Here is a 26,798-nt window from a genome sequence, read left to right as displayed (position 1 = left end):
TTCATATTTTATATGTTTTTGTGATCATTTTTGAACCCATAGCTTCATTTAACAAGGATGAAAACATTCATTAGAATGAATTTTATTGTCCTTTTTTGAATGGGAACATTTGACTATACTAAACTGTAAAAAATTTTCAACTGTTTTCTTTGTCCATAGAAGTGATTGTTTCAGGACAGTTTTCTGGACGTACATACTTGTTGAAATATGTGGTAGCTTCGCTACTTTGAAAAAGATGTGTTGAGCATGAAGGACAAGTTATTTTGATTCTAAAGATTAGGCATAATCCCCGGAAAAAGGGATTTGTAAATATTTAAGTAGCGGAGCTACTTGATGGTTTAAGATGTATGTACGTCCCTTCGTCCGTTTCAGTTCGTTATTGGTGTATTAATTTTATACATTTATTTTCTAGATGTAGCAAATTATACAATTCCAGCCAAAAATAAATGTTTTCATATTCAAGAATTTTTTTGGAGATTAATTTATTATTATGTCCCTGTATTTATGATCAAATTAACCAACTTCTAACTGCTGTTTTTAGTTATAGAGGCGTGGGGGGAGGGGTAGTTTATTGTCCATTGTTGTTCTCCTATATCCCTGGCACGCAGCCTACTTTCTTTTCTCTTTTTGGAGAAAATTAATTTATCGTCTATTGTCTTATTCCTAGATCCCTGTTTAATATAACCAGGCATAACCTTTGACATGCGGCCAACTTTTCTGTGTCTCTATAGATAGCACAATAAAGGGATGTATATTTTTTACATTTATTCAATGAAAATAATAATTGAGAAAGGTAGCAGTACATTTTTACTAGCGGTTCCGACGCTTCCGTTAATCTTATTATTGAACATTCTATATCCGCGGAAAGCTGTTTTTAATACGATCCGAGAAGTAACTATTCTTCATTTCCGCTGTAGACGGTTTTTTTTTGAAAACTAGCAGTTTCTATAAACCATCCCTAGACAAATATATTCTATCCAACCTGTTTTTACCAGCCGTTACATAGATCTTTGGCTTCAGACTTGAATTACTTGTTATTTTTTTTTTTTTTTTTGGTGGGTTGCGGGTGTCTAAAACCCCAAGAAAAAAGCTTAAAACCACCACAGGACCTTTATTCCCTGTAAAGTAGAGCCCAATCGGTTCATTGGTTATTGAGATCTTAAGCTTCAGACAAATAGACAGACGGGCAGACAGACTGACAGACAGACAGACGGACAGACGGACAGACGGACAGACAGACAGACGGACAGACGGACAGACAGACAGACGGACAGACGGACAGACAGACAGACAGATGGACAGAGAGAAAGACAGACAGACAGACATCGTTCTTCTTTGTATTATAGATATGTATGCAATCCTGTTTTATGTGTTTTTTAAAGAAAATATATAACCCTGAATTGTCATAACAACCATTTTAGCCGACAGACTGGTGCTTTAGTTTCGGAACTAAATATCTTCTTCAACTAGAGATACTTAGATGCTTTTATATTCAAATTAAACCTAAAAATCTCCCTAAAAAAGGTTATAGATGTTTTTTTTTAATTCTCAACTGTTCAATTATTTCGTTATCGTACCGCTACTGATTTATTTCCTCTAAACTTCTTTTATTTTTGCTGTCAATGTTTTTTTGCGATCTAGTATTATCATTTTTTTCTGTATTTAAACTTAAATACGTCTTATTTTCATAGAAAATATCCAAGTCACTTTTTCATTCATGAAGAAATGTAACTTAAACCATCCTCTGAAATATATTAAAATACATCTGTTGAAAAATATTCAATTTCTGTCTTTGTTTGAAATTAGTATTCATTTCAGATTCGGAATTGATTTTTGTTTCCAGGGGGCTGTAAGATTTAAAACAAAATAGTAAAAACGTATTCAATTTATATTCACAAGTTGCTTCTACCCTTGAATCTAGGGGAAGGGGTTTAAGGTCAGAAAATTAGTATAAAACTACACTTGTACATTTACAAATCTTCCCTGAAAAGTATAAGCCATTTAATCCAGCAATTATGGATATCTTCAGACAAAATATACCTCACTACTTTTTATACTAGGATTATGTAAAAAAAATTTACGAAAAGAAGGGCATAAAAATTGCTCAATAAGTAAATATATGGAAAATCATAAGACATTTTTAGGAAATATATTGTCAAAACTACAACTTTTCATACGTTTTTTTGTAGATAAAAATTTTCATTTTTGTGGTACAATTTAACTTTGCACACGCCCTGTACTGTGAAAAAAAGACTTTTGAATGCCATTTTAAAACCAACTAACCAGATTCTTTTGAAGAGCTTATAGCTGGTTCCTTAAATATATTATTTCAGTAGAATTAAACTATTATTTGCCTCAAATTTTGCTGTTATTTTAAAGTTTTTAATGTCTATTGAAACGGAGTTATGACAAAGTTGAATTGACCATTGTTCTAGATGATACAATCGAGATTCTAAAAACTTTGGTGTTTCATCAGAACAGCATTTTTATTCAATTTTTTAAAAGAAATGTAAAGTCATTTGAAATTATTTATATTTTTTATATTTACTTACTTGAACTTACCTATGAAATATTCTTCATTTGACGACCTCTTTGGCTTTTAAAGAATACATTTCTTGTGTTATTTTGAGAAAACACCATCGAATAAATAAATATGGCTTTAGGGATGAGTGACTTCTTTTTGGACGTGGAGAGGGTGAGGGGGGGGGGGGGGGGTGAACAAAAATAAGTTTATAAACAAACGAGAGGCTTTGCACCTAGCCTCTTACTTCATTTTTATTTGATACACAAGTGAACTTTCGAACTCACATTTTAATGGACACACATACATACATCCCCATACTCCGGCAATAAGGATGTAACTTTTTTAAACCTTACTTTATTTTACCACAAATTAAATTATTGTTCTCTTTTTAATTGAATATTCAAAATCAGATTTAGCTGAAAGCAAAAATTAATTAGATTTGATAGCAAACCTACTCTTTAACTGAGATTTTATCTATAATACAAAGTACTGCAGAGTTGTGGATCCGCATTGATTGTATGCGGATCCGGATCCTCCAAATTTGGTCAGTGCGGATCCGACTCCGGATCCTTGACAATAAAAAAAAATCACCAAATTTTTTAAAAAATATTTGTTCCTTAATCTCGAAGTCAAAGATACTTTTAATTTTTAAGTCTGAACCTAAACCTTAAAGATTGGCTCTCATCACGAGAATGTCTTTTCAAGTGACTATTCTATTATAAAGAAGTTGTATCAACTTTTTTGCTTTTTATTTAAGATAGCTAGCCGGTCCTTTTAGTAAGTAGTAGATGTAAAAATTTTCATAGAATTCAGATATGCAATCGGTTTTTTTTGTAGACCTCTTATTTTTTAAGTAATTTAAGTTTTTAAAAAAAATAATTAAGTCGGTTTTAAGGTACTAAAACGCAACAAAATAAAAGAAGAAAATGGCCAGTATGAACAAAAATAGTAAGATCTTTAATTTGACACCTTACTTTTAAAATTCTGTTGAGTAATTATTGAAAAAATCTATTTTTTTAACCTCGGTTTAATAAAAACTTTAGACCTAAATATATTCTCAAACAGACATAAATAACATGGGTTCATATATACCTTTAGAATCAGAAAAATATTACGAATCTATTCTAAGCAAAATTGAAAAAGTTTTATAAAACTATAATAAAAAAAATAAGTTTATTTTAAGAATCATAATTTTCGGCTTTAAAGGGTTAGCTTGAACCAAACCTGAACCAAACCTAAACAAAAGACAATGCAATGTAGCAGATATTTTTTAAACACAAGAAACAATAATGTATTTTTAACTGCATTGTTTTGAAGTTTATAAACAGACTGATGCATATTTGTTCATAATTTTTCATTCTTTACATGTTCTATAATATCACTATATTTATTGTAGTATCTATTGTATATATTGTATGAACGTTCTCCTTTTTTTCTGGCAATTCTATAGGTTAATTTTATAGATTAAGCTTCCCGATTCGTCAATTTTTGCGATTTGTGATTGGCTAGTTTAGTAGTTACAATTCTTAAAATAACTTTTTTATTTTTTCTATTTTTTATTACAATTTTTTTAAACTTTTTCAATTTTGCTTACAATGGATTCATATTATTTTTCTCATTCTAATGGTATATATGAACCCATATTTTTTATGTCTGTATGAGAAAATATTTAGGTTTAATGTTTTGATTAAACCGAGGTTAAAAAAATAGATTTTTTCAACAATTACTCAACAGAATTTTAAAAGTAAGGTGTCAAATTAAAGATCTTACTATTTTTGTTTATACTGGCTATTTTCTTCTTTTATTTTGTTGCGTTTTAGTACCTTAAAACCGACTTAATTATTTTTGTAAAAAACTTAAATTACTTAAAAAATAAGAGGTCTACAAAAAAACCGATTGCATATCTGAATTCTATGAAAAATGTTACATCTACTACTTACTAAAAGGACCGGCTAGCTAACTTAAATAAAAAGCAAAAAAATTGATACAACTTCTTTAGGTAGATTTTTCCATTTTTTCAAAATTTTTTTTGAGACCAAGGATCCGGATCCTTGGACTCAAAAAAGTGCGGATCCTTGCGGATCCGGATCCACAACTCTGCAAAGTAGCTTTATGTCTGTCCGTCCGTCTGTCTGAAGCATAAGATCTCGGTAACCACTGAACCCATTGGATTCTACTATTCAGGGATTATATCTACTGGTCCTGTGGTGGTTTTAGGCTATTTTCTTGGGTGGTTTGACACCCCCCCCCCTTTAAACCAAAAATCCCTTAAAATTTTTTTAGGTAGGTGCCAATTTTTTTTACCTCCTAAGGCAAAGACCTAGAGGCTAGTGGCGAATCCGCTATTTATCTATATATAGTGAACGAGGATTTTAATATTTAAAAAATTTAATTACTTTTACTCAAAATGTCTATGGTTCTATATTGATTCTTTGGTAAAATTACATCTAATGTATTTATAGCTAGTATTGTTGCGATATTTTTGGATATTGTTCATACTAAAAGGTTTTTATGTCTGAAGCTAAATATTTCAATAATATCTCAACTGTTTAAGACTTGAGTTCTCTTTCTTTTAGAGAAGCTTCACATACGTCCTGGAATGTTTTTGTGATATTTACTTTATTTAAGCCTTGGAGGACTTTTAGTCTTTTTTTCTGCCACTTTCTTATCCCTTTGAATACATAGGTAGCCCCTTAATACTTGGAGCGCTGCCGCTTATAAGAAATTTTTATTTCAATATTTATATAGATAGCCTGCTGTTATAAGGTTAATTTGCACGAATCTTATAATATATGCAAAAGGAATGAAATGAAAATAACCAAAGATGCCCAAAAAAGGTATTTTAAACAAATAATTAATTAAAAAATGTTTTTTTTATTGTGAAAATATTTTCTATCTGTATGAGACATTACTGTTATTTTTTGTTTTATTATCTTATTACTTTATTATTTTTAATTATTTGTTATGTTGGTACAGGGGTCTGAATATTTAATGGGTGCTCCCCTCCCCAGGTAATTCTACTAGAATTTATGCAGATCAATTGTTAGCCCCAGCCGATTTAGCATTCTAACTTTTGATGAATTACACTTTTATTTTGATGGACATGAGTAGTTCGTTTTGCAATAATGGACGTTCTACAATAGACTAACAGCTTTAATATCACGTGTGGAAATATTTGCAATGCCCCCTGAGATTGTTGATATACTGAGATTAATATATTTGATATTCTATTAAAAAATGGTCTTTTACACTATGTATATGATAGTATCCTTAAAAGGCCAATATTCGATGCTTTTAGGGACATTGAGAAATCAATCGTCTTTTTGAACCAAAAAATATGTCTTTTCTGTTATATCTATTATTGCAGTGTGAGGTATTTATTCTGCATAAATATGCTATTTATTTTTATTTGTCTGTTTGTCTGTAACTGTGCTTACGTGTGTGTGTGTGTGTGTGTGTGTGTGTGAGTGTGTGTGTTTGTGCGTGTGTGTGTGTGAGTTTTAGCTTAAGTGATTTGCAAAACGCATATAAAAGCTTGAATTTCAAATCTAACCGAAACATTTTAACCTTTTTGGGGCGCAGCTGCTCTATAATTATTGATTATTTGACATTAGCAATAGATATCCAGTGTATTCACATCCATAAAAAAAGCTTTACTGACAGACAGACGTAACAAGTGTATTGTAGAGTAGTAGATGCTCAATGGTCACTAAATAAATAGTAATGTATCTTCAATAACAGCCGAGTAAAACACATTTTCCAGTTAGGACATGTAGACTGACAATCGAAGTAAGTCTCTAAGGTTGCTTCGCTATTCAAATATTTGCTAATCATAAACCTTTAATTTTTTTTTTGTTGGAAAAATTGTCTTATTTACTAGCTGAAGTATTGCAATTCTATTGTTAAGTTATAGAACAGTCTCTCTATGTGATTGTTCATTCTATACTAATCTTCATATTTTGAGTGATATTGGGTTAAACATAAATGTTTGATTTTTATTGCTTTTATCTGTAAGAAAACTGTAAAAATGTATAAAAATAAAATGTCATCTAATCCTATTATCTTTGATTACTTAAGAACTTCGTTTGTGCACTCAATAAAACAGATTTAAACCCTCTTGTTTTAAATACTCATACTTATTTCAACACACAGTTAATAGATGGTTCATTTGTTTTACTTGCAAGATTTTGGTACCAAGTTAGAATCCAGAAATTGCTATTACAAATTAGTGTATTATTGAAGAAACTTCGTAGATACTTTAGATAGCGTTTATAAACAGTATTTTAACAGTCTTTGTATGACAGATGGACGGACATACATTCGAACTTGATTATAATTAAAAGCAACTTTAGTTATTAATTGTCTGCTTTGTTTTCTTCTAATTGTCTCTTATTTTATATTTTTCTTATTCTAGGTATGTGATATGTTTTAAATGACAATATCTTCTTTTATACCTGGTACCAAAATCTAAAAAATCCGCAAGTTAAAAGATAGTACGTAATGCAGTTAAGTAAGGTTACCCAGAATGACACTAGATATGCAAATCTTTGCAGGGACATACGGACACGTAAATTTGTAAATTATTAGCGCAGCTACTCAATAATTTAATCGTTCTGGATTATTCTTGACCTAAATAAATTGCTTTGAAGTATATGACAATAACTTAGGTTTTTCCGAATTAAAATAAAAATTTTTTCAACTCTTTTAATGGAAATAATTGTTCTTGCTTAAAATTTCTGGTTTCCAGTATTAAATATAGCAAAAACCCCATCCCTTTTTCCCAAAAGTAATAAAAGATAAGTTGAATAATGAGGGGTAGGGGGAGGGTATGCAAGGGGAGTAAGGTCATCATGATTAACTTATTGCTCAGTTTAAATTAGAATGGAAAACAAGAATATAGAGCTTGCTACGCAGCGAAGCTTTCTAGAAAATAAACCCATATAACACATCATGCATTTTCTTTTAAAGCAAAGTTTTACCTAAAATTTTTATATGTTTTTTAGGCCATTTAACACAACAACAAAAAACGTTTGTATTTATTTATTTCAACTGATTTGTTTCACTAAATGTAAATTGTAGAAAAGTTACGGGTTAACTTATTACTTCCCTGTTTAGGCTTAGAATAACTTATTTTTTAAAAAGGCATTGTTTACAAAAAATACATTTTTGGTATGATGTTCCGCCAATGACAATTCAATATTTTACCGCAAGGGATAGAGATTTGTTAAAATAAATTACAGGAATTTTTAATCATTCAGGTATGTAAATAAAAATTGCATAAGATACTATTTATTTATTAAATATATTATAGTTACGTAACTATAATATATTACATTTCAAAATATAATTTGCTTAAAATATCTTTGCTTTAAGGGTATAATAATTTACTTTTTTTTATTATATATTGCAATGCTTTTTTGGCCATAATTGTCCTTACTTTGCTATTTGGCTACCCATTCTGTATATGTGCTAACAAGATTTTGATAGTTATCATTGCATCGTAATATAGACTATTAAATTGTAAAATTTAAGAGTAAAACTAGTTTTCTTAGAGGACCAGGGCTAACAAAACTTGTTTTGACTTTTATGATTTTTATTTTAATGATTTTAAAAATTGTCTTTAATAAGATGCTCTACATGATTTTTCAATGTGGCTGAGAACCGGTTAAAATCTAGTGGTTTCGAACCCATACTGATAAGTAATATTATTTTGCACATTATTAATTTGTCACCACCCTAAACTACCCAGCGGGTACCTTAATAAATCCTATGATTCACTTTTAAGTCTTAGAATACAAAATAGAACGAAACATTTGTATTACATAAAAAAAACATTATTTTTTGCCCTCAATCCTTTTTTTCATGTTTTTTCATTGAGATTTATCTAAGAACAAAGAAATAAGTAACATATTAAAATGCGTATTGTATTTAAAAACATATTGCAAGTTTGAATTGCCCATCTCGCTCTTAGCCTCTGAGGCTTTTATATGATTTACTTATATATATCTAGACTATGCTAAAGTTTATTTTTTACATGCTATTATAATAAACATACATATATTTTTTCAAGTGCAAAATAGGTTTTATGCAAAGAAATAAAAAAAGTTCTCCTTGAACTTTTAATAAGATGTGATTTGATTCCATGAAATATGTTAACATATTATAAACATTTATGTAAGCAGAACATAACTTAATTATATAATACTATTCTGATAAACAATGTACACATATATTCAAACCTTTTAAATATTACTTGGTGCCTTTTGTCACATTAGTTGGAGGAACGTATTGATATAAACTAAGTTCTATAGTAAGTATGTCACATGTGAAACGACAATTGATATATTAATATACATTCCCAATGATGATACACAATTTCTGTAGATAATTGATAGAAAAGTATTGACACTACCAATAAAATGAAACCAACCAATAGTAATTCAATAAATGTACCCAAAGTTTTTGATCTAACTAATACAATAGCGTGATTATAAAACTTTGGGTACCTCTGTAATTTATAATACAGTGTTCTCTCCCTCTGTGGCACTATTATAATGTTCTACTTTTAAATAAGCCTAAATCTGAACTAACAGTGTATTTAAATTAGTTTTAATATTTCGCTTTAACAGGCATAACCATATTCATTTTCTGCCAGCCCCAGCTTGCGTAGTTAGGTGGCTTTTTAATACAGGGTGGGGCAAATAAGACCGGACAAACTTTAAACGGCCATAGCGCCAAAACTACTTGACCAATCAGGACGTTTGACCACACTATAAAAAGCTTAGGTAATGACCTTTTAGTAAAAAAAAATCTTTGGACGTAGATGGACGTGTACAACGAGCTGGCCGCGCATATGTTCAACAAGGCAGATTCTAAATGCGCCGGTGGTTTAATCTGGATTCTCGACTAGGGCCCACTAAATCTAACCTCAGCCCATCTGTAGGTGAGGTAGAGTTATGCAACTTGCTGGGGATACTATTAGATACATAAGTAAGACACTAGAAAAGACTAGAGCTCTCTATCTGAAATGGCTTGAGCGTAGTACTCCAGCAAAGTGCAACGGGGCAGATTTTGTGATGTAAAAAACGTCAAAAACCGTGAAAATTCGTGAAAATTTCTCGGTTCTTGATTTTAGGGACCCATATTGAACTTTAAATCTCATTTTAGACTATGGGTTGCGCTGACAACCCTAGCTGAAACCTCATGCCATTTCTAAAAAGATAAAGAACGTCGTTCTAGCTCAACTGTGGTCCAAATAAGAGCCTCCGTGTATAAGGGTAGCTTGAAAGTTGGGCGAATTTGGATCCTGCGGTTACTCATGTTTCTAAGGAAATGTGGCCTCCCAGCTGCCCGATCTTAATTCAATGGACTTTAGGGCCTGGGGCTACTTTGAAGCATGCACCAATAGACGTGCCTATACCACAAAGACCTCCCTCATTGCCACTATCAAGGAGAACTACGCCAGATTTGACAGGAACATTTTGACCTGGACCTTCCGGCGGTTAAGGAGGCGGATAGAGGCGGTAATTAAGGCTGGCGGCGATTTTATTGAATAATCTAATAGTCATATACCTATTTTGCTTGCCAGTTTTTAAAATTCAATAAAATCTTTAAAATTGACGATTTTATGTTCATTTGTTTAGAAGTTAGAATTTGTCCGGTCTTATTTGCCCCACCCTGTATATTATAAAGGACCCAAAAGTAATTATGGCTGTAACAAGAACAGTTATGCACAAAGTAGCACAGCAATAACAATATTTTGAAAATATTTGAAAAAAATGTAATTCTGTAAAATATAAAAGTTAAGCTTTGAACACTAATAGCAATATGTTTTAAGTAAGTTTTTTTGTGAAGATTAGTAGAAGTACAGTCAGATATACTCTAGTTATAGAGCAGCTGTGCTCTTTTATAAAATATAATAGGCAACAAACACGTTCCCTCATTTGTTTGCTTTTCATTGAATTTTGATTTTATAATACTAACTAAATCATTCAAAGATTTTCAAAAGGGCTAATTTTGTCATGCTGGGTTTAAATTAATTTATCATCCATTGTCTTCTCCCTTAAGATCCCTGTTAAAACCCAATGCAGTGTTTTTTTGCACAGGATAGTTTGAAGAAAAAGTAAACCATCCCTAAACACTTCTCTTAGTTATTCCTTTTCAATTATGAGAAATCAAGTCATTTCTATTTAAAGAAATTAGTAAAAAATACAGCAATTTTGAAACAATTTTAAATGTTTACTTTATTTATGGCTTGACGTGGTGGAAGGGGTGTTCCATTTAGGATTTTACTGGATAAAAAAACAGTGTGTTTTTGAAGTGAACATTGTATTTAACTGACATATTTAAGGGTCAGATACAAAGCCATTAAAAAATAAGGATGATATAATAATAGTTATTTATTTTCATGTACATGAATTTTCAGTATGGCTGAGAACCGGTTCTAATCTAGCGGATATTAATCGGTGTCGAAGCCATACTTAAATAGATATTTTATTTACTTGTTTTGGTGTGTATTTTAGGTTTAATAATATAGGCTAAGGAGGCTTTAAAATGTATATAGTCCATTAATTAAATTTTAAAAAGTTAGTATTTTTAAGCATCATAATGCAAAAAATCCTTTACGTTACTCTTTGTCTACCTATGAAATAGTATGAAAAAAATCCGCTAAAATATTAAGCTATATATGCCGTCTCTTTGACTCGTGGTGGGACAATTTGCATAAACGCTTCGATTCCAAAATAGAGACATTTTCTGTGCTGGGAATTTCAGGAATTCCGGGGGATAGGAGAATGGACGATAATTTAATTCCCCCCCCCCCCCCAACCTTAAACCAATGTGTCTTAGTTAGCTAGTATTTTTTTAAGGAGAAGTAATGGTTGTAAATTTTTATTGGCATTGCCCCCTTCCTCCCTGAGCGAAGAAAAACTTTTAAATTTATCTCTTTGAAAGATTTGTGATGTTTACTTTTAGGGAGTGAAGCTTCTATTTGGTTTATTTTGTCCGTCAGTAGTGAAACTATGATTGAGACCAAAAGCAAAAATAACTGGCATCTATAAAATAAATAAGGAATTACATATTTGGTAATTTAATGCCAAAACTTTGACATTTCATACAGAACGATATTAAGTGAATTCTGCGCTAAAAATAAATATAATTTTTTCTTGTTTAAAATCCTATAGAAACAGATATCTTTCAAACGACACTTTTCTCAATTTATTTCAAAAATAAGGTTAGGTATTCAAAACAAAATGCTGATTTTTAAAATCAATAATTGGCCTCTTATTATAAAGATTTTTTTTCGTTTTTATTTAAAATTTTTTTTAGAAGTTATAATATTTCAGATTAAATGATTGTAAAAAATGGACTCACAGAGAGCTTACTGTTGTTTTTCAACTTTACCCAAACGGAAAAGGTTTATTATAGAGCAGTTACTCTTAAATTACATGTTTAATATTTCATTTACTAGAATTAAATGTCTGAAGATTTTTATTTTTTTTATAGCTCTCTCTTGAACAATATTGACCTTCTTGAGTTGAAAATTACACAACCAAAATAAAGAAACCGTTTTTTAGATAAATCTGAAATAAATCGCAGTTATTAACCCTTTATTGGTTATACAGTTAGGTGTACGTTTGGATTATTAAGAATTTGGAGAACCGATGAATAATAGTTAATCTATTTTGTTATCTAGTATGGTTTCGAAACCGATTAATATCTGGTGGATTATAACGGGTTCTGAACAATACTGAAAAATCATGTATAGCATCGAATTAAATACAATTTTAAAGAATATTGTAATAAAAATATATTCCAGCTTTGTTAAAATGGGCCTTCTGTCACTCAGGGCATAAAAAACTGGTTTCAATCCTACTTTGTTTTTATTTTAATATCCATGAAAAGCTGTATATAATGCGATGGAATAACTATTAAATGCTTTTTTTTCAATGAACAGAAATGATACTGTTCATCTGATTTTCTAATCTAAGAAATAATGACGCACCCCACAAAGAAAGAAAGGATAATCAAGGCATGAAAACAAAATTTTAAATTAATCTGCTATAACCAGGGATAAGGATAAGACAATAATTGATAAATTTATATAAATTTTTAATTACAGAACCTTAAGATTTAAAACCAACGACTGAGATAATTCTTTGGGTACCCGTGTAATTTACAGTCAAATGACCCCTCCCTTCCTGGCCTCAATAAAGATGTCAAATTATCTTGCTCCATAACTATTAAGGCGATAATTTGTGTTTTTGTTATGTTTTATCTTATAAAAATAGGAAGAGTTTGTCCATAAGCAGCACAGTAAAAACAAGTTATAAATATTTTAAGTTGGAACATTTAGAAAATGAATACAAATCTTTTGGTAAATAAAGTAAATGTAATTTTGAAATGAATGAATATTTCATTGTATTTTACATAGCATAATATAGTATGGCAAAAACTACTTGGTTCTTTAATAGCTTTTCTACCTAAAAATTTAATATCAGATGGGGTATTTTTTCTGTTCATTTTCTTATGTTTTAAGATCCTAACTTTTAAGAATGTTATCTATTGTCTACTGGACATAATAACAAAACAATTAAAAGAGCAGCTTTTTTCATTAAAATACATATACTTCAATATATTTGGAAAAATATAAAATGACTCACATGCCAATTAAGGAAAATGCTTTAAAGCACACAAAAGGCCATTTTAACGCACAATCATACACTCATACACTCACAAATACACACACACACACAAATACACACACACACACACACACACACACACACACAGAAAGATACAGTTTGGCTAATTTTATCCACAAAGAAAACAGTATTTAAACTTTTGGTCATGCTCAAACATCAAAAGGTACTAGATGGAAATTTTTTTGAAGTATCCATTAGAGTTTATAACATATTATTTAATATTATCATATTATAGTATGTAATACCTATTAATCAGGGACTTATGGACAGGACTCTAGTTATAGAGTAGCTGCGTTTATTCACAAAATAAAACTTTGTTAGAAAAAATACAACATCTCAGGCCTTTTATTTCAAAATTGGGTTCAATGATTTGTTGTGCATTTTTCCATATCTTGTTGTGTAATCAAGTTTTTTTTAAGGTGTTAAAATTCGATGACGGTGGTTTCCCTCAAAGTGCCTATTCGAGCAAAGAAACCCCTCAACCCTCATTTTGAAATTAATTTAGAATAATGGAGAAATCATTGCCAGATTGCACCATTAACTCTTTAACTGGTTACCTATAAAAAAAAATTAGTATATAGATATTTGTCTGTTATTCAATATTTTCTCCTTTTATTTGTTTTTTTTTTGGTTTAATAGAAGCTTCCTATTAGTCCTTGACAACACTCCTAAATCCTCTAATTATAAACAGAAGAAAGACATTGGTATATCAAAAAATGTACTATTAGGTGTTCTGAAATAGGTTATTAAAAATAAGTTCAAAGTAAGCATTTTACTTTGTTTAAACCTTGCTCTTAGTTTTGGACAGATAAAGAATTCCTTTTGAGGCAGATTTTATTTTTATTTCTGCTTTAATTGCACTTTTATTATAGAACTATACCATTAAAAGTGTTTTGTTTCAACTTTTTGTCATAGGTTTGACTAGGTAATATTCCGTCTAAAAACCTATTGGTTATGAGTGTATTTAAACTTTCGGTAACGTATGTTTCGAAAGATCAAAGAAAAAGTAATATTTTTGAATAATTCATATTTTTTTGTTTTAAATCCAAAATAATGTGAGCTTGTTATTGCTGCGCTGTTTATAGACATATTAGTCCTTGTTAATGTATATAAGGGTGTGGCCTAAAACCTATCTTAACTAAGTGATTTATTATGTTCTACTCAGGGTGGGGAAAAACCCAGGGTTTTTAAAAAAAGCCCAACCCAACCCGTAAAAACCCTTAAAACCCTGGGTTTTATTGGGTTTTTTCGGGTTTTATTGGGTTTTTTCATTTAGGAGTCAAATGCATTTGATATATTGATGAAATATTAATGTTTATGTTGTTGTAGGTATAAGGTAAGCAAGATTTCACAATAAACAAGATAGATAATGAAACAAACTGGCATTTCGATCAATTATAAACCCTTATTAGCAACGGTGCACAAAATATTCTATTAAGGGGGAGGGTAGGTTAAAAGCTTCAAAACATGGAATTTCCTCCTCTATTCCTAAGCTGTCAACACCCCCCCCCCCCTCCCAGAAATTATTAAGGTATTCCCCTTTTTACATCCCCTTAATAAAACCCTCTGCACGCCACTGTAACTATTTCCTTTCATAAATTATTATGTTTTAGTTTAAAAATCAATTATGATTATGTAATTTACACAATTTATATATCATCAATTTAGTAGCAAAGCGTTTTCTGAAGTTAAGTTTTGAGAGAAAGTAATTTCATAAACATTTGAACAATAAGTAGAGCATCATTTTTATAAGGGGGGGGGGCGGGGGGTTTAATGCAACCATCTCGTAATCAATGATTAAATGGCACTTAGAATTCGAATTTCGATCTGAAATTTTTCATGAATAATACTTGGGTAGGTCTATTTTCCCTAAATCGAACAAAAAGTTGGAAAAAGTAACGGCTGGCGGCTCAACTGTTAAGCCGTTTTTTGCCTATTTTGAGGGCAAATTCATCATTAATTACGTAGGAATCAACTTTTTAAAACATATTTTGGTTTAATTCATGTTAAATGATAGCAATAACCATTTTTAAAATTTCTAGTACCTACAGCAACCGGCTAGAACCGTTTGATAAGGTTTTTGAGTGACAAAAAGTATTATGTGGAGATAGGTTTTGTGACTAATTTGCTCTTTAGATAGCCGAAACATGGCAAAACATCTGAGCTGCCAGCCGTTAGCCATTACTTTTCCAACTTTTTGTTCGATTTAGGGAAAATAGACTTACCAAGGATTATTCATGCAAAATTTCAGATCAAAATTCGAATTCTAAGTGCCATTTAATCATTGATTACAAGATGGTTGCATTAAACCCCCCCCCCCCTTACTTCATATTTTTTTACGTTTTTTAGGTAAAATTTGCTTTAAAATGTTATTAGATCCTAGTCTTTGAGTAAATAGAAGTTTAATTTGTAAATTTTAACGTGAAATTTCAATGTTTTTTCAAAAACCCAAAAAACCTTGGGTTTTTTTTCAATGGGTTTTTAAAAAAACCCTGGGTGGGTTTTTTTGGGTGGGTTTTTTGTATGCCCACCCTGGTTCTACTACCTACAGCTCTATTTGTCAACTCGTTAGTGTATTTTTTAGATGCAATTTTTTCCTATAGATTACAATTAACTTTTAACCCTGAAAAGTGTCTTATATCGAGCTTTTTTCTTTAATGGGGCTTTATGGGAGGGTTATAGAAATAGCATTAAGCCACCTTAAGACACGTATAAAGTAACTCTGAAATAAATTTCCACTAACCAACTACCAAAGAAAAAAATTGTATTTTACAATTGTTTGGAAGTTGTAATATTCTTGAAATCTTTTTTTCAAACAACATAGTTTTAATAGAGATGTATTTTCTTCATTATAAGATGCTTTTTACCTATAATATTATCGCTCAATTATTCTTCCTGGTGTAAAAAGTAACAAAAATATAAACACGAAATGGTGGGGAAAAAACAGGCAAATTATGGCACTTATCGTGTGAGAATTAAGTCATGTTGGAAATGTATATGTGTGTGCATCCATTTTCGTATATTTTCACATAAGCATAGTTTAATATTCGCAAAATAAGATAAAGCAGGAAAAGAGGGGATGGATATTGCACTGTTTATTACACTTGCGCGCAAAGGTTTTATAATAACGTTTTCTTATTTGTTGGCTAAACAACTTTGGGGACTTTTAATTAATTTTGATTGGTTAGTTCATTAAGATGAGTGTCCAAACGTTCCACTAATTGTAATTTATAGAAGAGGTCATTGTGTGTATCGTCATTGGGGATGTACAATAATTTTCTCATCCCTGTAGATTTGATGAATTTTGATTTGTTAGTTCATTAGTGTCTAAACGTTGCCCTAATTGTAATCTACTGAAGGGGTAACTTTGTGTATCATCATTCGGTATGTACAATAATTTATGGACCATTTTCTTATCCCTTTAGATCGTTGTAGATCTATATATTGCAATGGGGAAGAACCAGTTTGTGCAAATGTTCTAATTATTTGAAAATTTGATACAAACGAAATGTATAGAGAAGCTACGCTTGCTAACTAGCGTATAAATATTTATTTACGAGTCCATTTTGACTAGTGGGTCATGTTATAAGAACAGCAAGGCTGTAAAACATTCCAGAACAAAAAGATAAAACACACGAAATATAGTTTTAAATCATCATTCAAAAGGTGAAGCAAATGGGCATTTTTTACACCTACTCAAATTTGAGTATTTAGAGCAATTAAAAAAGCATTTCAATCATTTAAAATAAATGTTTAACAAAAATGATATTATGATAATATTTTTAATATTTTTATACCTGATATTCATATGCCTAATATTAATTAGCAACTTTTAAAAATAATTTATGACGTAGTAGAAGAGTGTTTCTCTTGTAATTTATGCTTGTAATCCTCTCTTATTAAAAGGTGATCACATTACACACTTATTGAAAATTAAATCTCGATAATCAGAAAATTTGTAAATATCTAAGGGGATAAGACAATGAACGATAAATTGATGTACATCCCCATTACCCATGCTACAATTTGAAATTTATGGACACTCGACTTAATGAACCAACCATCAAAATTAAAATTACCAAAGTTTTTAAGCCAAAGAATAAGAAAAAAACTTTAGGGACTAGTGTAACAAAGAGCCCAATGTCCCCTCCCTGCCAGTTATTTCTGGAAACAGAAACATAATATTCTCGTCTAAAATGTTTTCAACTGTGAATTTATGACTTGTTATTGAACATAAACTTTTTCTCTATGCCAAGTTCAGACTGCACTACAGGGATGCGGCTCTGAAAAGTCAGTCAGTAAAAGATCCACAAGAATATTAATGGATAGGTGGGCAATATTACACTTTTTTAAAAATACAAAAAGGCACAGCCAAAACTTAGTCTTACTAGGTGGTTTAATGAAGCTTTAAACAGCGGCGGGACTAAATTTGTTTTCGGCGGCAGCAACAGCCTTTTCATAGACTCCATTTTTGCAATTGCCTAAGTCACTTAATCTCTCTAAACGAAATATTCAGTCTTTATTTTTATTAAACCTTATATAAAAAAATCAATGAAATGTTTTTTTTGTTAAACTTTGATTTAAAGCTAAACGTTTTTGATTTTATTTCCAAATGGTTGAATAAATAAAAGTACTTGCTCAACAACAAAGAAATTATGCAAAGAATTGTTGTTTTATTTTTCTGGATCTGCTTGGCTGATTTATCTCATTTGCTCTTAATATTAAGGAGCCATTTAGGCATATGATAATACGTTCAATTTTTAAATATTGGTTCAATTAAGTACATAATTTGTATATTAAGTATTTTTAAATAGTACCTTATCAAAGATTTAGGCTGTATGTGTCTATCTTCTAAATGTGTGAAAAATAAGTGACTTGAAATTAAGAATACAATCCATAATTCCTAACATTCTAGATAACTAGTGCCCCTATCATCTAGGGGAGATGGAGGGTATTGAAATAGCCAAAAACTATACTTAGACATAAATGTAAAAATATAATATCCTAAAACCATCCTGGGATCCTTGTAAAGCAATTCTACAATGGAGAACTCAGTTCAGAGGATCTTAATAGACAAACATAAAATCTTGCTACATTTTCTAATATGATAACCGTCCCTAAAATGCTCCTGTGAAAAGCTACTGTAAAAACTCGACAGTGCTCCACTGTCCTTGATTCTGTGTTTCTTTGTTTTGCAAACACAAAAATACATAAACAGGAAGAATTATGGATCTAGGAATAGGAAAATATGTCCTTACATACGCTTGCAGCAGGAATCACAAGGGATAGGACATTAGACGTTAAATTGATGTACATCCAACATGATTATAAACTAAATTACCCCTTCTCTTAGATTAAAATTTTGGTTGAAGCGAACTAATAACCAGAAGTGGTGTCCACAAGGCCATTCAGTTGTACAATCTTTAAATTAAATTCCTTTAAAATTCAGATTTTGAGTCCAGACAAAAGACACTGCAGTTTCTACTCAGTCTATTATGGATTAGATTTACTGTTTTATGATTTATCATTCTTTTCATACAACGAAATCATGACTTTTTTTTATGTCTATTAAGTCTTGTGAAAAATTATCTTCTTTTTAAATTTTTAGCTTTATTTTTTAACCCTTTTTGCCTGACGATCATATTTTCCTGGGTTTCAATGCCATTTCTAGGCAACTCATTATAACCCACTTTTTCAATTAATTACTCCCATTGTCTGTATACTTCTGATTCTAGGACCTTTGCAAAGTTTCTATCATGGTATGTTTGTGTTAAGATACCCCCAATTGGGGATTGTGGTAATAATTAAAACATAAAAGAATGTTTTTTTTGTGCATGATATTCTGTTAGGGAATGAACATTGGACTGTAAATAATACTTGTAAGGCTTAGAAACGTTGGGTACTTATATTAACACATTATTGGTTGGTTCAAACTAGATGTATCTAAATTTTTCAGTCAATAATCTTAATAATCAAAGGGATTAATTATCATCTTTTTTCGACCATTGTCTTTTCCCTTATGATCCCTTTTAAAAATAGATTCGCTACTTTTGGAATCTAATAACCCCTTTTCAAATATTTATTATTCTTTCTTTGTTAATCTAATTGTCATTTTTGATAAGAACTTAATTACTTTAATCCATTTTTATGGCATTTGCATAAAGAAACACTTTCTTTCTTTTATCTGTCAATTACGATCTGTAAATTAATGTCATAATGATTTGAAACGGTGGTAATTAGCTTTTATATTTAGTTATTATTGTTCTAGTTTAATAGCTTTGTAGTTCTTTTTAGTTGAGTTACAATTAATGTTAATGAAGTGATTAAAACGAGGATTAAAATTTTCATTAGTAGATCATCTTTACAATTATTTAGCTGAACTCACAAAATATAATACCTAATAATTTTTTGAACTATTTCAGGGAAGATTTATACTCTTGTCAATAAATGTAAAAGTATAGATGTTTAACCTAGACAACTAACTGGTTCCAGTGTTGGGGACATTTTTCGTCTGATAGCAAATTGCTTTCTGCTTTTTGGAAGCGACTTGTGTATTAATATTCCCAACGATATTGACTGATATTCAAAGACCCAATTGAAAGTTGGCCCAGGGTCCACGGGGTGGGGACATACTGTTGTTTAACCCCTTTCTCCCTTTATTGTTTTACTTTAATATCGTGTTCTGTTGCTATTATGAAACACTTTGTATATGATAAATATGCAGAACTGAATAATCATTTATCATATATGCATCTTTTAATCAAATATTGATATTTAATTTTACAATTTTATAAATGCAACATTGATTGGGATAAGTTTTAAATTTTTTTTTTAAGCAAGGACCATAAGTGAAGAAGTAGTGAAGCCAATATGAAACAAAACTTTTTTTTACAAATAAGAAAACCGCAATTAGAATTACACATTGATGTCTTTTGGATGAGTAGGTATGCATGTAAAACATAAACTGTTCACAGATGTACAAAAGACGCAGATTGGCAGTAACAGTCGATTTAAAGTTATAGGCATAAATAGGTTTTTTTTAAAGTCAATCGCTCACAATCGTCTTAAGTTTTTGAAACCTTGGATATAGACCCCATAACGTTAACCAGGTTTCTAACTCAATCCTCACCAATTGGGCATAAAAAACAAACCCATAAAACATTGTTTTTTTTCTTCAGCATCCTTCACCTTTATCTCTGAAAATTGCGAACATATTTGTTTGCAATAATGGCTTTTTTATTGCTTTTAATTGCAATATTTTAAAATATTATATTCATTTTTCATATATTTTTTTTGCTTCTGATTCTGTCTTTAATTATTATTACACAGATTAAACTAGGGTAATTTTGCAACTAAAAGTGAAAAGAACAATGAATTGAAATACAAAGAATATCTTTTTGCTGCTGTTTTTTTGTCATACATAGTTCTTTGATTTTTATTTTGTTGAATTACTATTTATGGCGTTTATGAGGACGTACTGACATGCCCAAATTATGGAGTAGCTCGTTACTTAACATAGTTGTGAACTACACAAATGTATTTATCCTACATTGTTTTCCTGCATACCTTAAAATAAAAACAACTTTTTAAACAAGAACGTTTACGTCCAAGGGTATCACAGTTTTATGATAAAAATGAAATTCATTATTATGAAACAATGCTCATATTTTTGGGTATTTTATTAGCTTATAGCTCTAAAGGTTGGGGTACATAGTTCTTTAAATTATACTGTTACCGGAAGAAATTTAAATACAATCTTAATTCGTTGGCTTCTGGTGCTATCATTAGATTTTGTTTGGGTTGATAAACCTTGATTGTCCAAATTTTTCAACCAATTATTATAATTTACAGAAAGAGTGGCGTCACAAAAAGTTTTCTTAGCCCTTAAAATACTTGTCTTACAAAACAAAACCGATGCTTAAAAAGTTACTAAGAACAGACAGAAAGACAAAAATTGTAGAAAAGCTTCGTTGTTAAAAAGAGCTAAGTCTTGACCCAGATTCTTTGCAAAAATGCTGCGAAATTATGATTCTTGCAAAAAAAAAACTTTTTTTTAGGGAAAGTTAACGTGAAAATTACGGTCAGGACAAGTTGCTCTGAGAGATAGGTCAATATACGAAAAATACATCTTACAAATTACTTCGGTTTTTTGCTTCATGTCAAAAATTAAAACTGGTAGAAATAAAAAAAAAATATTGCTGTTAATAAAATTTTCCCCTTATCATCCCTCACTTATATTTGAGACTTATTTGCATATATGTAATTATAATAAGGTAATGAATATTCATAATTTTTACTGAAAAAGGTTTTTTGATGTTGCATATTATACAGGGTGGGAGGGAACTTTAAACTAAAAAATAAAAAATGATAATTTTAATCTACAAATGGGGTAAGTAAGTTTAACATCATTGGAAAATTGAATAGTATTGCTTTAACCCTTAAAGTCAGTTTTTTTTAACAATATATTCCTTAAAAGTTCTTAACTTTCATGAAAAAATATCATACATATCTCTGAAATATATTTTTATGGCTTCTTAGTCTGCTTAAATATTTTTTGTATAAAAAATGTGCAAAATAACTACAACATTACAGACGCCAACGTATCTTAATTGCAAAGTATTTCATATTTGCCAAAATGCACAATACAAAAAATATTTATAGGGCGTTATAAAAGTAAATTGGGTGTGCTTTTGTCCTAAAATAATAATATACGGAACTGATAATTTTTTTTTGTGGAATTGATGTTTTACCGCGAAATATTATATATTTATTTTCACATGGTCTAGAATTATAATAAGCTTTGATTTTAATTATATTAACAAGATTAAAAATATACATAAGAAACAAGGGTGATACAATTGTTTTTAGCGCAGTAATAATAAACAAACCGTATAAAATCTTTAATCTTCATATGTTTTTCATTTTCCCCCATAAATACTATGAATATTATAATATAAAGTATAAAGTTAAATCAATTTCAATTTTAATCCTATTTGCCATAAAAGGTATGAAAAGGCAAAAAGCTCAAAAAGGGGGAAGGGTTAAAAAGAAACATACATATATGTAAAAAGAAACATACATATATGCTGCATAGTTAATCTACAAATACAGGGTTTCGGATCCGCATTGATTTTATGCGGATCCGGATCCGGATCCGGATCCTCAAAATTTGGTCAGTGCGGATCCGGATCCGGATCCTACTGGATCCGGATCCGGATCTTTGACAATAAAAATAAAATCACCAAATTTTTCAAAAAAATTTATTCTTCAATTCGAAGTCAAAAATACTTTTAATTTTCAAGTCTGAACCTAAACCTTAAAGATTGGCTCTCATCAAGAGAATGTCTGAGATTTTATATAAATTTAGGTAGATTTTTCCATTTTTTCCGCATTTTTTGGAGTCTAAGGATCCGGATCCGGATCCGCATTTTTTTTGCGGATCCGGATCCGGATCCTTGGACTCAAAATATGCGGATCCTTGCGGATCCGGATCCGGATCCGAAACCCTGTACAAATAGATAATATTTGTACGTCCGTCCGTCGGTCACACGTTGAATGGCCATAATGAAAATTTTTCACATTTTACTAAATTGTTTAATTATATTAAATAGTTATTCAGTGTTGCACATTTTATTGACATACTAGTTCTTATTCTTGTCATATAAGATTGAATTAAAATATATATATTTGTAAATTTACATATTTATGAACAAATGTCATCAATTCTTTCATCTATCTGTCAGTTTTTAAGATTTAGAAGATTTTTTATTTTTTTTTAAGGGAATTTTTGACTTACTACTAACGGAATAAAATGTTATTAAAACGTACAACTTCAAATAAAAAAAATATCCTATTAAATAAAGTAGTAAGGTTTTTTGAATGTAGCTAAAGATATATATAATTCCTTAATTTTAGTTCTCAATTTCATAGAAGCTTCACATTCGCAAAGGGATGGTTTTAGGCTATTTTCTTAATAACAAAATATTTAACATATTTTTTTTTTAAATTTCAGGTTTGGTCCAGTTGACATGCGGGCCTCGTTGAACGAGCGGCTGTCCTCCTCCCGACACAACCAGCGGACCAACCTGCGGACCTTGCCTGCGGAGATGTACAAGTCCAACTCCAGCCTGGATTTGGACCATGATATTGATATGATGGTGAGTTATTATCCTTTGTTTGTCCATTAAGATTTCACTAATCACTGAAACGATTGGGTTCTCTATTTAAGGTACGCTTTATTTAAGTTTTGATTTTAGGATAACTTTTTTTAAATTGAAGTCTTGGGACAGTTTTAGGCTATTTTTCTGCCTTGTCCAGCACTCTTCAAGCAAAAACTATTAATCTGGTTTCAAAGAAGCTGCGCGCTTCTAATATTTTCATGAAACAACATTTCTCGTTTGTAGCTTTGAAATATTTAAAAGTATTAATTCTGTCTGTTAGGGAGGCCTTAATTTAATTTTAAAAACAATATTTTTTCAGGAAATTAACGGTAAACGTGAATTTGGAAGTCACGGTAGCCTGGAGGTTATGGGACGTCATCACCCCGCCCACCTGCCCTCAAGCGCCATGCTGCCTGGGGGCCCTGTTATTACTGGCGCAGCCAGTCATTTACAGGTAATGTTATTTATATTTTCTTCGAGGCGTAAAACCGGTTTAATCCCAGTTGAAAATAGAATTATTACCAATTAAGAATTGATAGGTAGTCATCAAATTGTTTAATAGTAATTTGACTGCAAAAAGAAACGGAACATAGCATCTGTCTGGCTTTAATTTTATGGCTCTGAGGACCTTGAAATAAGTGGTCTCAAATAGGTTTCTGTCATTTTCTATTGCTTTATTGGCTTTGTTTTTCTATATATAAATTAAGAGTAGATTTAAAAACTCTAAAGGCATTACTGGTTTTTATTAAAATCTTAATCTTTATATAGTGATACTAATATTTTGTTAATTCAGATCCACGGGCACCACCACATGCATGGTCACGATGGTCCTGCCGCCGTTTCCACCCTCACCCGTCCAACTAATTTCAACTCTGGCATCATGAACAGGTAAATTAATCATCACTTATTCTTTGTTGTAAAAAATCGGCCTTTTGCAGCTGTTCCTTTAGTGGATAAAAATATAGGAAGTGGGGAATCATCAACATTAATTTTTAAAAAAAATATATTCTTTTTGTACTGCTTGAAATATTGAAGTTAAGAATAAAAATGTTTTCTTTTTTAGATCTGAAGAGTCAGGAGGGAGCCTGGAGGCGGCCTCCGCCAGCGAGGTGGATGGGTCAACCAGTCCCAAGCATAAGAAAAAGGGCAGCGTAGGTTTCTGGAACAAGGACAAGAGCGCAAGAAAAAGTCAAAAGTCAATTTTTAATAAGGTAGGATTTTTTGGTGCTTTTTCGCAAAATGCCTAGAGATTACAAGAATCCACCCCCCTCACCCTTTACCTGTGGGGGCCATAAACCTGTAGGTCCTATTTCTGCGATGCCCTGACCCTGTGGGGCTATTTAAAACCAACTATTATCTAAGCAAACCTGACTTAAAGTAAAACACAGGAAAAACTACCCTCACTGTTAAAATAAGGGAAGGGGGGTTTCTATTCTCGTTTACATTTTTAATTTAAAAAACAATTTATAATTACGGAATAGCCAATTAACATACAGCTGTGCTCAAAAAGACAATCAATACAACTATTTTTAATATTTTTAGAAGAAAAAGGACGGTCCAGAGTCACAGAAAAGCGTGGACAGTTCTGTAGAAAATCTAGACAATAAACTCGAGGATAAACACAGACGACGGTTCTTTTCACATCATGATATAGGTAAGATTATGTTAAGAACACAAAGTAATCATTGTAATTTTAAATGACAGGGGTAATTTTGTTTATCATTATTGGGAACTTAATTTGATTTGTTGTCATATTTTAGGACTTCCAGACAAAGGTTTTTAACTCTATTTTGTATCTTTTCTAATGTTTAATATACTTAATGAACTTTTGCTTTTAATTATTATTAATATTTGTCTAATTATATAAAAAAAAAACTAGTGAAGTCACTTAATTAGTTTGGCCTGACAAAATATTCTCATTAAAAATAATGCACTTTACTTCTTGTAATTACCCTTAGTTGGTCGCTTGGATCTTATTTTGGATATTTAATATACAGTATGTTTCCTGTACAAAAAAGCTGTATGACATTATAATAGCTTTTTTCCCTAAAAACCCCAACTACAACCTTAAAAGAAAGAGCCCTTGATATGTTAGGAGTGAAGCCGCTTGTTGTACAAAAAATACAAGTTGTATATTTCTTACAAATATTTATCAGTAATCATTTTTGAAATTTAACACCTTTAATCCCTTGGAGCTAATCATAAGAATAAAGGCATTAATAAGCATTATAAAGAGGAGGGTGTGAAAGGTTCTACCACCTCTCCTTCCACTTAAGCATTAAGGAATTGTTTTATGATAAAATATTAATAAAAATGATGTAAGTGAACATTATTGTATGTCTTTTTGAAAAAAAACGCCATTTGATTTTCACTTCTTTTGCAAATTCAAAGAAAAAATTAATGCTTTCTCGTCATTTGTAAGGCCCTTGGTCCCCAGAAAGTTTTTCTGTTCGTTTGTTTGTTTGTTTGACTGATGGTGAAGTTGGAAGCTAAAAAAATTTCTTTAGCTGGAAAACTATATGATATAACCTAATTTTCTCTTTCCAACTCATAGTTTTATCCTTTTTTGTTTTATTTTTTTGAGAATATTTATACGCGTCCATGAACACCCACCCCTTTGTTTTAATTATAATTATTTTCTATGATGACTTTAATCTTGTCATCTTTATCTTATCATTTTAATTTTCAGAGGTAAAGGTTTTGGTTTGTTTTAGGTTCTAAAAAGGATCTAAAAGAAAGAAATATTTTCATAATTAGATATTTAATAAATGTTTTATGTTAAATTAGCGGATTTGCCACTAGCTTCTAGAGAATATAAATTCGAAGGGGCACCTACCTTTGAAATACATTTGATAGAAATTCAGCAATCTAACCTATTCCTTTATTTTATTTTGCAACTTATTTGCAAACAAATTTTTATCCCTATTACCCTTTTTGATAATTAGTGTAAAAAACAATGTCTACTTGTAAGTAGCAAAGCTACTCTATGAATAAGGTGTTATGTTAGTCCGTAATATGTTGATAGCTTTTTTTACATTGCTATTATGGACGTTTTCATCCTTGTTGTTATTACAAAAGGCTTTGTTAGGTAAACAGTTTAGAATTATTCATAGAACTAAAGACCAAAAATCACTAAAACGAAAACTAACTAAAACTTTCTTGAATACATTATGCATTAGGCATAATATAAATATCAACGATTCAACATGTTGAGCCATATGTTATAAAACGACCATAGTTTTCGTGTTTTAACAAGGACACATTAGCCTTTTTTGTATGGCAAATTTGATGTAAATAAACCTTGTTATAATAAGTTGATTATAGTTTTGATATCAGCGACGCCACTGCTAATTATTTCCTTTTTGTCTCCCCTTAATACCAGGGATCTAGAGGGATAAGACAATGGGCGAT

The 26,798-nt window shown here is 30.6% G+C and overlaps 1 protein-coding gene across 1 annotated transcript in view; it reads left to right on the top strand.

Annotated features, from left to right (window-relative positions):
• LOC145324895 (uncharacterized) overlaps positions 1-26,798 on the top strand; it is a 177,670-nt gene that overhangs the window by 37,385 nt on the left and 113,487 nt on the right. The window contains exons 2-6 of the mRNA XM_080167615.1: positions 23,240-23,384; positions 23,707-23,841; positions 24,181-24,275; positions 24,451-24,598; positions 24,930-25,041. Of these exons, the coding sequence (XP_080023741.1) occupies positions 23,240-23,384; positions 23,707-23,841; positions 24,181-24,275; positions 24,451-24,598; positions 24,930-25,041 (635 nt within the window). The remainder of the gene's footprint in view (positions 1-23,239; positions 23,385-23,706; positions 23,842-24,180; positions 24,276-24,450; positions 24,599-24,929; positions 25,042-26,798) is intronic.

Source organism: Acartia tonsa, chromosome 7 (assembly GCF_053477335.1).
Source record: "Acartia tonsa isolate MP-2025a chromosome 7, ASM5347733v1, whole genome shotgun sequence".
NCBI lineage: Eukaryota > Metazoa > Arthropoda > Copepoda > Calanoida > Acartiidae > Acartia > Acartia tonsa.
This window is presented reverse-complemented; position numbering and strand designations above follow the sequence as displayed.